General features: G+C 39.5%; 1 protein-coding gene across 1 annotated transcript; it reads left to right on the forward strand.

The window, feature by feature from the left end:
- Positions 1-70: 70 nt before the first annotated feature.
- Positions 71-6,196, forward strand: LOC143886196 (histone-binding protein MSI1-like). The gene is made up of 3 exons (XM_077390148.1): positions 71-408; positions 500-823; positions 6,014-6,196. The coding sequence occupies exons 1-3, from the start codon at positions 115-117 to the stop codon at positions 6,179-6,181; spliced, it is 786 nt and encodes a 261-aa protein (XP_077246263.1). The 5' UTR covers positions 71-114; the 3' UTR covers positions 6,182-6,196.
- Positions 6,197-12,895: the final 6,699 nt, after the last annotated feature.

Genomic DNA, 12,895 nt, shown 5'->3' on the forward strand with positions numbered 1-12,895 from the left:
AAAAATACTAGACTCTACGTCCACATACACCACACAAAATCTCACATATAAAGAACCCCTTTGGCGGGAGTCAAGAGTCGATAGAGAGAGAGAGAGAGAGAGAGAGAGAGGAAAATGGAAGAGGAAGGAGAGATGGACATGACAGTAGTTGCAGAGGAATACAAAGTATGGAAAAAGAACACCCCTTTCCTCTACGATATGGTAATCACACACGCTATCGAATGGCCATCTCTCACCGTTGAATGGCTTCCAACTCTCCCTCAAACCGTTGGATCATTCTCCCACCACCCCCTCATTCTCGGGACCCACACCTCCGACGATTTCCCCAACTTCCTCATGATCGCCACCGTCCATCTCCCTCTCTCCGACGAAGCCTACGGCTCCGAACCCTCCGTCGCAAACCCATTGGTCAGTAACCTGTAACCCCCATTTTTCAACTCCAAATGAAAAATAAAAATATGGGTTTTTCTGGGTTTTTAATCTTTTTTTTTTTGTACAGGTTCAGATTTCACAACAGATTCACCACAATGGTGAGGTTAATCGGGCTCGATATATGCCACAAAACCCTAATTTTATTGCTACTAAGACTAGTGGGTCTGAGGTTTATGTTTTTGATTGTAAAAAGCACCCTTCAAAACCCTTAGACGGTACTTGTAATCCTGATATGGTTTTGAATGGTCATACTCAAGAAGGGTATGGTTTGTCTTGGAGCCCTTTGAAAGAGGGGTATCTTTTGAGTGGTTCAAATGATTCAAACATATGTTTGTGGGATATAAGCGCATCGCCCCAAGCTAAAGTGCTAGACCCCAAAGAAATATATGAGGTGATTTTTTTTTTCTTCTAGTTTTCTTTTGAATGGGTAATATATGATTTGCATAGGTTATTGTAATGTTGCTTCCATGTGTTTTTGAGAATTTCTATCTTTGATTAGATATAAGGTGGAAAAGGAAGGGGATTAGATTTTTTGAAGATTTGTGGTTTGGTAACCTACCTTTGTGTCATGCATATGCAAGCGTGTGTAGGTTAGTCATTAATGTGTGAAATTCTTCTTGACCATGAATTGAAGAATTTGGATCATTTGGAATCCATTGTTTCTCCCAATCTATTAGTTATTGTTTCTAGGAATAGAAGAATTTTGATCATCTGGGATCCTTTGTACCCCTCTATCTTTTAGATACTGCATCTAGGGATAAGGTTGGTGCTTTGTACTCTCAATTGCAATATTTTTTTTAGCGTAATACATTTGTGGACGTCTTGCCTAACCCGAACTTAGCTACCAAAAAAAGGGTTAGTGTGTGAAAATAGAGGTTTGTGTCCTTGATTTTTATGAGAGGTGGGGTGTGGTGTGGCGATCGATTTTGTGACATAAGCTCAAAGATGAGGAATTTCATTGTGTTTGTTGATTTTGTTGAGTCGCCTTGAATGTGTTTGTCTCTACTTATAAAGAGGATTATGTGATTTGGAATCTGAATCCCAATGGGGTCTTTGCTCTGAGATCCTTTTTTCTCATTTTATTTTGGCAAACAGTTCACCGTCCCCTCTTTTCCCTAGCTGCACATTTGGAGATCTCATGCTCCTCTCAGAGATGTAACTTTTTTTGTTGGACGGTTGTACATGATTCTTCGGCTTCCTTTGATGTGGGCCGGGCAGGTCCCGGTCAAGTTGTTAGCTCTCCTCTTCCAGTGAATAAAGGGTTGTTGTGGGGGGGGGGGCGCTTCTCAAGAGCTTAGGAAATCTTTGGAATACATCAAGGCCTTAAGAAGGACAACAAGGTTGAAGGAAGAGTACCTGACTTGGCAAGATACACATGTTACACATTTATAGGGTACACATCATAGTATGGTGCAGCCTACTAGCTTGCATGGCACTTGAGGAGCTGATTTCGCTACCTTCCTTGTACATTTTTTCACAATATTTGGGCATGGTACACATCATATTTTACTTGTAATTTCGTTCACTTTCAGTTTATAAATCATGTAGTAGCTATAGATTGAAAACATGAGTGAAGAGAAGCCATGTAGTGAGAACATATGTAATAAAGAGGACTTAACAAGTGGCATGGAGTGAGGAGCAGTTCAACCTTGCCACTTGCATGCCACATCAGTTGAGAGTTAGTGGAATATAGCTGTACAACTGGGCAAGCTTATAGACTCTTCTCTTGTGGCCTATAAATAGGCTTAGAGGGGTTCATTTGTAACTAGATTTTGAGTTTGATAATCAATAGAGTTTTCTTTTCCTCTCCAAGGTTAAGAGAGTGGTTCTTTGAGGAAAGGGAAGGAGTTTCACTAGGATTTCCTCCATGGAAGAGAGCTTGGAGTAAAAGATGAGACGATCTTGGAGTAAGATCCACTTTCTTTCTCATGTTCTTTCCATTTATCCTTGTGCATGACTAGACGTCTAGTTTGCACGCGCATCTTTTCCGTTTTTAGATCTACCGTTCAGGGAGTCTAAAATCCTAGATCCATTACCATACATCGTATACATACTTACCTATCACTGATCTACAATAAAACTTGAATTTACCTATAGATTTGTGGTCAGTTTTCAAGATCTTACACCAAGAACAGTCAAGTTCACTCATTTTTTGGATAGTTTTGATTGACCTTGTTAAAGTATAAAAGATAAATAACGCCTTTCTCCATCAGCTTAAGCTTTTGGAGAAGTGGGTAAGTTAACATGGTATCAGAGCCAAAGGTTTCGACTTCAAACCTCCAGGATAGCAAAAATCCACATGCAATGGTCGGCCCAAAGTGGGACCACATGTGCCACGTGTTTGCCAAGTGGGCCACATGTGCGGGGGAGTGTTAAAGTATAAAATATAAATAACGCCTTTCTCCACCAGCATAAGCTTTTGGAGAAGTTGGTAAGTTAACAGAGCTCATGGAATTAGCTTGATCTCACAAACCACTTGGAGTTTTGAATGATTCCACCTTCATTAGTTTATTCATATTTCGAACTACAGGTTTGTTGAAGAAACGTACCTCAAATTCTAGACGGAGCACAATAGATCTATGTTAATTTTATGCACAGTGTAGGAAATTCTATGTTAACAGTTTGCCTAAGGTATGAGTTTGAGCTAGTTTATGAGCTAATAATGTACACAAGGTATCTCAGTAATTCATCATAGAAGTTCCAAAACAAACCACCATTCCTAGGCATGTTGACTGTTCAAAACTGAGCATCTTTTTGCAATCAAAGCTTTACAGTTTTCCACTTGTACTCATGCTTCCGTGGTGTCTTCCTCCTACATCATCCTTGCACACAAGAGACAAATTGACCACTCAACTTCATTTTAGCTTGAGTGAAATCCTTAGTTGTTTTGGATTTTATTTGCTCGAATCTTCCTGAAGAGTAACCACAAACAGTATTGCGGCAAATTTGGCCGTGCACCAGCCAAGGGAAGATCCTACCAAACTCCATCGTCAGTTCAGGGATTATCACCCTCCTGAATTCACTGGGGTGGGAGATCCCATGGTAGCCGACAGCTGGATCTTGAGCGTGGAACGCATCTTTGATGTCATGGCGTGCGATGATGAACAGAAAATTAGGTTGGCCTCATTTCTTTTCACTGGCGAGGCAGGAGTCTGGTGGAGAACCACTGTACAGAATTACCCGACGGCGACCACCGAGACTTGGAGCCAATTTAAGACGAGATTTAATGCCCAGTTCTTTCCTGCACATGTAAAGGACTCACTGGCTGAAGAATTCGCAGCACTGAAGCAAGAAAGGTTGTCGGTGGCCCAGTATGGGGCAAGATTCAGGACTCTATTCCGCTATGCCCCAGGTTATGCCGCTACTGAGGAGGATAGGGTAAGAAAGTTTGTGGACGGGCTCCGCCCCACCCTTATGGCCAGCATTATCATCCTTAATCCTCAGACCTTAGCAGAGGCCTGTGCGAAGGCGGAAGTCGCAGAGAGAAGCGAAAGAATTGTTTCGGCTGCAAGGGCACAATCCTCTGCGAACCGAAATCAACCACCACCTCTAAAGAAGCAGAAGTCGGAGAATGAGAATGAGAATGTGAGTTATACTGTTCCAGTATGCCCAACTTGCGGAAAGAGACATACGGGTCAATGCTTGAGGGGCAGGGATTTCATTATTGAGAATACTTCCGCTGCTCATAAAGAACATCAGGTGAATTTGTCAAATAGGTGTAACGGCTTGGTTCTGGAAATCGGGTCGTTACAAACACGGTTGCTCTCTTCATCAGGATTGCATATTATGGATTTGGTTCCTTTGCATTGTTTTTTTTTTTTTTTTCCGGATGGAGCAATACCGGAGAAACTTTGAAGTTGAAGGCGAAAAGGGTGAAGAAACACACATCTGTCTGAGAGATCCAGTAAGGGATGTCCCTAGAAACGATTGTGAAGAGCCGATTTTTTTGGCAGTTGAATATGCTCAATTGCATGGTCTCTGAGTAGAGTAAGCCATTCTAGTGATATATGTTCTTGTTCCGGAGATAGGAATACATGTCACTGTGGCAAGTGGATTGGATAGTGTGGCTCCAGGGTCCCAGAGATAGGCATTGGTACCATTACTTATTCTGAAGAGGCTTTAATGCCATCACCTTTTTGGGAGTGCAAATAGCAAGATGAAGGTTGAATCTGTGCAATTTACTTTCATCCATGTTTCACAATAGAAAGTTGGAGCCTTTATTGGACTTCTGAACTAATTTTCACCCTGAACGTGTGGGATTGTGAAGCTATATTCTTCAATGGAGCTCTCTTTTGTCACCTTGCATTGAGGCATCTGCCTGCACTTTTAATAGCTCAGCAAGCTATTTTGTTGGACAATTTACACCAAGATCTGGAAGCTAGAAAGTCATATGCGATGGTTTGATTAGACTCTCCTTGCTCCTAAAGCAAAGATGCTTGTGATGCTTTTGGGATTTAAAATTATTATTTGTATGTACATTGTTTTCTATTTCCTTTCGCTGCATTTCGCTCCTTTAGACTTTCAGAATTTTCAAGTTTCATCTCATTCTAAGTTCTAGGGCTTTATACATCTTCATGGATCATATCGTCGGCTAAGTTTCATCTCATTCTTCAGCCTTTTGGGCTTTATATGTCTTTAAGGTTCTGTTTTTTTTAATGGTATGTCTTCCTGGATCTTATCTTCAGATTATGGTTTATTGTCACAATGTTATTAAATTGGTGATTGGGAGGGAACAGTGAACCATGGTGTCTGGGCTGGGATCGATTATCAATGAAATTGTAAACCTATCAAGTGAAAGGGTTTTTTCTTCTTTTATATATGTGTTAAGAGTGGCCAACGGTATAACAGATTCGTGGGCCTATGCAGGTGTAGGTAGAGATGCATTAGTTGTGGAACAATATGTGCCCCATCTGTAACCTGTTTCTTGTTTCTCTTTTTCATGAAAAAATCTGTCATCTTTCTAAAAAAGTCCTTAGTAAGAGTTTGTCAGTCATTGCCTGTTGAGCATTATTTTGCATTCAGTTGACCTTTTTTTGGGTGGGTAAGGTGGGATTGAACTTCCGACCTTCCTGTTAAAGATCACAGCCTTTACCATTGACCTAGAGGCTCAATCCCTCTGTTAACCTCTTAATAAAACATATTGAGTCTGTTAAGGTCCATGTTTTTTTTTCCCTTTTTTTCCCCCATTTCACTTCTTCATTTATTATTGTGTTCTGTGATCATCATGGGTGCAAATAAAACCCATAGTTTAGTGGGAATCTCTGCCCTTTCTCTAACTTGTTTCCTGTTTATCTCTTGCTTGAATAAATCTGTTATCTTAAAATAAAAAAAATTACTACCTGATAAGAGCTTGTCAGTGATTGTCTGATGGACATTAATTTGGAGTCAGCTAACATACTGTGTCTGTTGAGTTCCTCGTTTTGCCTGTTCTCTACCATTTTGTTACTGCATTTATTATTGTGTTCTGTGAGCATTATTTGTTTACATATCTCAATTGTATCTACCAGTTCTTGGATTTTCTATGGGCCTGAAACTTAATTTCTTTTCAACACTTAGCTTGGACTTTGTTAATGTTTTCCAGGCTCACGAAGATGTGGTTGAAGATGTATCCTGGCATTTAAGGAATGAAAATTTATTTGGCTCAGTGGGGGATGATCGGCGCTTAATGATTTGGGATATGCGCGCATCTGTGTCGAACAAGCCACAACATTCAATTATAGCTCATGAGAAATATGTGAAGAAACACTGAACTATATACTTTCATTATATTTAATTTATATGCCTGTCATCTTACTTTTTTAAGTAAATGATATTTATATGCATTATTTGTTTTGGAGCACATTTTTCTTTGGGAGAAACAAGTTAGTCAATTATGCTCTGCAATTTCTTCTATTTTCCAGATTAGATTCCTGTGCGTCAGCACATGTTTTATCTTTTCATGGGATTTTCAACATGTTGAGTGGAGTTGTGCACCCTCATCAAGTCTGTATATGAAAATATTAATTTGTTTGCATGATGGTCGAAGAATGTTATATTGATGAATTGCTTTTGCATATACTTAAATTTCCACATGTCATCTCAACAATCTCTTGGCCAGCTGTCCTATGATCCCCCTTTGACACATGTCAACAACCTCTTGGATAGCTGTCTTGTGCCCCCCCTCCCCCGCCCCCCGACACATGTCACCATCACAACTCATGGAGCTTGTGGTCCCCTCTCACCTCTCTTGCCACAACACCCATTATTCCTCTTCCATTTAGAGCCCTACCATAGTAGTATTCCCACACTACATGTATTCAATGTTACAAGTATAGCTACAAACATACCAGTTATGCCTTGTTCTTCGACTTCAACCTGTCGGATCTCCGTAGGACTTTTGGATGATCTAGCTGTTGCAACACTTCTTCCCTTGACCTCATCATAGACCAGGTCCACTTCATCTTTCTCCTTGATTTCATCGTAAAACACCGGTCCACATCACCAACTATTTTCAGATTGTGCAAGGATCAGAGTTGATAAACTCCCACTCGTGATGCCAATCATTATTTTTTACGGGGTGAATCTTTTCAAGTGGCGGAGTATGATGGGAGATCATCCAAGAATCAAGATGCCATGGAGAATAAATGAGTTAAGAAGATTGGGCCCATCATTAATTTTAAGAGTTTTATTTAGTTTTTAAAGTCTTATTTAAATCTTTTTTAAGTCATAGGAGGTAGTAGAGTTTTTTTTCCATCAAAATTACTTAAGTTCTTTGAGTCATGAGTTTTTCAACCAGGCCCAAGACATGTACTACGAAAATTTTAAGTTGGGACAGTCTTTAAGTCATTAGAGAGTATTAGTGCAGAAATGTTAGGTTTTTGTTTAGGGTTTTAGATTTTTTAGTCCTCTTTCCTATCTTATATATATATATATAATATGAGAATATGGTTTGTGAGCAGCTGCTCAGATAGCTTATCTGAGCAGCTGCTTCAAAAACTCATGTGCCCCACATTTTTGGGGTGATCCAAAGCATTCATTTGAAAGGCCCTTCCATGGATAGGGTGTGTACCAAAAATTAGCCCTATAGGATCATCCTAACCCAATCAAAGGTAGAGGGGAAAATGGACAGACACTGTTTCTGCACATTTTTTTCCCTCCACAAATAGCAGGGTTAGGATGATCCTATAGGGCTGATTTTTGGTACACACCCTATCCATGGAAGGGCCTTCCAAATGAATGCTTTGGATCCCCCAAAAAATGTGGGGCCACATGTGTTTGTGAGCTCCTGCTCAGATAAGCTTATCTGAGCAGCTGCTCACAAACCATTTCCTCATAATATATATGCCCCACTGTGTTTCTAGCCGGTGGAGTAGATAACTTATCTACTTGATCGAGTAGGAACACATTTCTAATCTCTCTCTCTCTCTCTCCACACAGACGCACGCATATAAAAGTGATTCTGCTCGGTCGAGCAGATAAATTATCTGCTAAGTCGGCCAAAAAAAGTGCGGGCCCACATTGTTTGGGTGATGCAAGCCATTCATTCGATGGGCCCTCACATAGATAGGGTGTGCCCAAAAAATCAGCTCCATAGGATCATCCCAACCCTTCGATTTGTGGAGGTTAAAATGGACGGGTATAAACCTCCACAAATCTGTCCATTTTTTACCTCCACAGTTCGAAGGGTTAGGATGATCCCATGGAGCTGATTTTTTGGGCACAACCTATCTATGTGAGGGCCCATCAAATGAATGCTTTGGATCACACAAACAATGTGGGCCTACTGAGTTTCTACCCCTAAACTCTATCTTTTTTCTTGCTTTCATCTTCTCCTCCCCCCTTATCCCCTCTCGGTTGGGATTATAAGCCGGCACCCATTTATCCTTCTCAATTCTTACATCCTTTTTCTCCCTTCCCCTCTTTGTTCTCATATCTTTTTATTTCTTGTCTCAGTTCTCTTTTTCCTTCTTTTCTCCCTTTCTTTGTTCACCCTTCCCGATTAGTTTCATAAATCACACTCCTTGTCTACTCCTATTATCCTCTTTCTTGATCTTGATCTTAATCTTTCTTGTTCTTGATCTTGATTATCTATTTTTCTCTCTTCTCTCCTCTCTCTTGGCTGGCATGGATTCACATCAATTTGGTATCAGAGCTAGATTCATATCAAAACATAAAATGGGAAGTATGTATATTATTGCAATTTAGTAACTAGAAATAAATCTAGATTCTTTTACTTAAGTTGTTATTTCTGCACTGTTGCTTCTACTTTGGAATCTCCTCGTGCTCCAACCACCAACTACCACTGCAATGGTATTTTAAAGAATAAAAAGGAACACTGCTATGGTATTTTAAAGAATAAAAAGGAACCACTGCTATTCTTCTATCAAGACCATTTTGAGTCGACTTAATTTGTACTATTTATAATTGTCTATTTTTTAAAAATAAATATTAAAAAAAAAAGAAAATAGAATCTTCTCGTGCTCCAACCACCAACTAGTACTACCACTGCAATGGTATTTTAAAGAATAAAAAGGAAAAATGCTATGGTATTTTAAAGAATAAAAAGGAACCACTGCTCTTCTTCCATCAAGACCATTTTGAGTCGACTTAACTTGTACTATTTATAATTTTCTATTTTTTAAAAATAAATATTTTAGAAATCATTGATAAAGAAAAGAAAATTATTATAAGTTTGGCGTTGCTGCATGCACTTTGCCATCATAGATGGCTCCACAATACAAGATTCCGCCCATTGGTGAGAACCTAGTTGATCAAATGTCTAATAGTTGTCTACGATTGAAATTCAATGTTTTTATCGGACACATGGCATGTCACCAATGGTTGAGAGTTTTCGACGGCAAACCCCATCTATTGGGGCTAGGTCGCATGTGCCATGTGTCCTGAGGAAGTGGGAAAGATTGAAAACAGGATAGCACAGCACATGTTACACATGTTTGGAATGTGGGACCCACACCATTGGATGGGGCCTATCATGGATGAATGGATGATCCATGGCCCTAGAATATCACCCATTAGTGGGACAGTAAACTTAATATCGACTGACAATTGTTAGCCATTGCATCTAAGTTTTATGTTGTACACGTATTTGTTTAAAAGCGGTCTGAGTTTCTTTTTTCTTTATTTTTTTTGAAAAGTGACATTTCATTAATACTCAAATATTCGGGACCAGAGGTCCCATCCTGCATTACAAAAGATTAACATATAAAATGGCACAGGTATACCCGTAGCCAAGGTTTTAAATTTCGACCGAAATCCGAAATTTCGGGTTTTGGTCGAGACCGAAACCGAAATCAACAATACTCGAAACGTTAATTTATTTGGGTCGAAATTTTGGTTTTCTCAGGTATGTTGATATTGGTTCTTAATTGTAACCTTTTTAATTTTTTATCATAGTGAAAAATGGGTTCTCACTTGTCGATGTAGGCATCCTTGCTGAACCATGTAAATCTTGTATATGATTTTGTGCCAAAGATGTAGGTATAACTTTTCAAAAAAAAAAAACACAAGAGTACAAGAAAAACGACTAAATTGAAATATTACGGACAATATCTCCAGTTTCATCCAAGATGAGCGAAATGACTGAAATCCATAACGAAATGGAAAGTATTGCCATTTCGTTCCAGATTTCAGTTCGGAATGAAAATTTTCTCCCATTTCAGGCTAAATGAAACAGTTTTTACATCTTAGGTTAAAGAACAATGCACAAGATGTCTATCATTCAAAAAAACAAAAATCAATGCACAAGATGTCCTATTTTTAGCATATATTTTCTCTAAAGCCATCTTACATCCGTTTATAAATTTCATTGTGTTGATTTAAGGTGGGAGACGGGGGAATTCAACTTTCTGGAGGGCAGAAGCAGCGAATTGCCGTTGCTAGAGCAGTTATAACAAAACCCCAAGATTTTACTACTTTATGAAGCCACGAGCGCACTAGATGCAGAATCTGAACTCATCATTCAGCAAGCACTTGAGAGAATCATGTCAAACAGGACAACAATTGTTGTTGCACATAGGTTGTCTACAATTCGTGACGCTGATACCATTGCTTTTTTTGAAATGGCAGAATAATATTATGAATGAAAAAAGGGAGTAGGCCGAGGAGGACCACAACAAGATACAAGAAACACAATAAAAAAAATCGGAAAAAGCAATACAACTCTCATGGAGGAAGGAAATCAAACCACTCCAAAACCAAACGACTGCCCCCCTGCCAACGAATCTGCCTCCCCATTAGCCGACCGCCGCACATGATTAAACACTATAGCAGAGCCCAAGATTAGATCTTCTATTTCATCACAAATAGAAGAAAATCTCCAAGGGGTACCACCGCCCCTCTCAACCACCGAATCACGTTAAGTGAATCCCCGTCCACAATGGTACGATCCATACATTCATTATCAAGTCTTTTAATGCCGTAATATACTGCCTTCACTTCCGCCTCTCACGCATCACAAATCCCAATAAGGCCGGAATAAGCCCACACCACTTTACTACAATCATCATGGCACAAACCGCCAACCCCACCCGGACCCGGGTAACCAAGACTCGACCCATCAAAGTTCATTTTTTGCATCCCAATATGAGGAGCCTCCCACCTCTGAACAATCCGAGGCCCCCCCTCCATACTAAAGCAAACTTCCCTCCACCCCTACCATAATTCGATACCATTGTCGTCTTGAAGAATGGCAAAGTTGTTGAAAGTGGCACACATTTGGAATTAATGTCTAAGGGGGAAGGAGAGTATGCCAATCTAGTGAGCTTGCAGGTATAAGAAAACAGTGGATATCAAAGCCAAGAAAGTTTTAGAGAGTCAGTGTAAGTGTTTCTAAAATTAGGATGAGATCTTAAAGACATAAACTAAATTTCATGCTCTCTAAACAAATCTAATTTGTGGGATTACGTTCTTCAGGGACTCTCTGCCGTAGTAGCACAATTTTCAGAACTACCCATTCAAAAAGATCATCATGAGACTGAAGCATGGTTTTAAATTTCGACCAAAATCCGAAATTTTGGATTTCGGTGAGAACCGAAACGAAAAGGTACTGAAACTGAAATTCCCGAAATTTATGTAAATTTCGTTAATTTCGGGAATTTTGTCGAAATTTCTATTAAAATAAGAATTTTTTACTGCGTTAACTGATATGGAACGAAATTACCAAAATTTCGCCTGAAATTTCAATCAAAATTTCGTCCCTAAAATCCGGGATTTTGTGCGTCAATACCAAATTTCGCCCGAAATTTAGGGATTTCGGCTGGAATTTCAATTTCGGATAATTCTGAAATTTTAGCCCAAACCGAAATTTAAAACCATGGACTGAACAATGGATCCCATAGGTTTGGAGACTAAAATTCAACACTTGGTTAGCCTAGATCATCCACAGAACCATCAATTTCAAAACTTGTTAGACTTAATGCCCCAGAGTGGCCACTTGCGGTACTTGGGTTCATGGGGTCCATTCTTGCAAGAATGAAAGCTCCTCTATTTTCCCTTGGAATTACACATATCCTGAATGTGTTCTACTTTCATCAAAATCTAGAGATCAAGCATGAAGTCCAACGAATGTCTCCCATATTCGTTGGAGCAGCAGTCATTATTGTGCCTATATATCTATTGCAGCACTACTTCTATACCTTGATGGGAGAGAGAGTGACTACTCGTGTCCGCCTCTTTATGTTCTCAGCAGGTCTTCAATTTCAATTTCACATTTCAGTTTTATGGGTGCTTACTTGCTAAGTTGAGAGGAACATATTAAAGAATTGTGTGATAGATTAATTCCTAAACATATGATTATCAATCAAGTAAAAAAGATTAAAAAAAACATGCATCAAATTCGTAAAATAAAAGAACTATCCATATAAGTAAGTAAATGGAACCATGCAACTCAATAAGGGGTAACTTGTCATTTTCCAAATCATAGATCAGCGAAACGATCTTCAATCTAAGGAGAAGTAAACGGTCTTCACTTTTACCTTGCCCTCCATTGCTGCGAATGGGTAGAACTTTGGTGTATTTACTGCTGGTGAGTTGATTTTTGAGCTCAAAACAGGCATTTGGATTCTCCCGTGAAGACACATTTTCATCCCTAGGTTTTTCTCTCTAGGTGCTACATTCTCTCCATGAAAGGTAAAAGTGAAAGTAGAGTGAAAGGGATGGGGAAAGGGATAGGGTTTTAACTTCTCTTAATTAACCCCTTTAACCTTTACGGTCTGTTTGGATAGCAAGAAAGAGGTGGAAAGAAGTGGGGAAAGGAAAGTCTTTTCCAACATTTTCCCACTTTCCACTGTTTGGTTCCACGAGGAATGACAATCCAAGATGGAAGGCCATTTCCATGTGGAAAGAAAAGGGCTTCTAAATCCTCCAAATCCTGAAAGACGAACAGTACAGATTAACATCCGTACAATGGGACCCTGCTAGTGTTCAAAAAGTTCTCTGCCCATCCCTTGGAATTTCACTGATACGT

The sequence above is a fragment of the Tasmannia lanceolata genome, unplaced genomic scaffold, assembly GCF_043159265.1.
Source record: "Tasmannia lanceolata isolate RefF3 unplaced genomic scaffold, GAP_Taslan_0.1 ptg000011l, whole genome shotgun sequence".
NCBI lineage: Eukaryota > Viridiplantae > Streptophyta > Magnoliopsida > Canellales > Winteraceae > Tasmannia > Tasmannia lanceolata.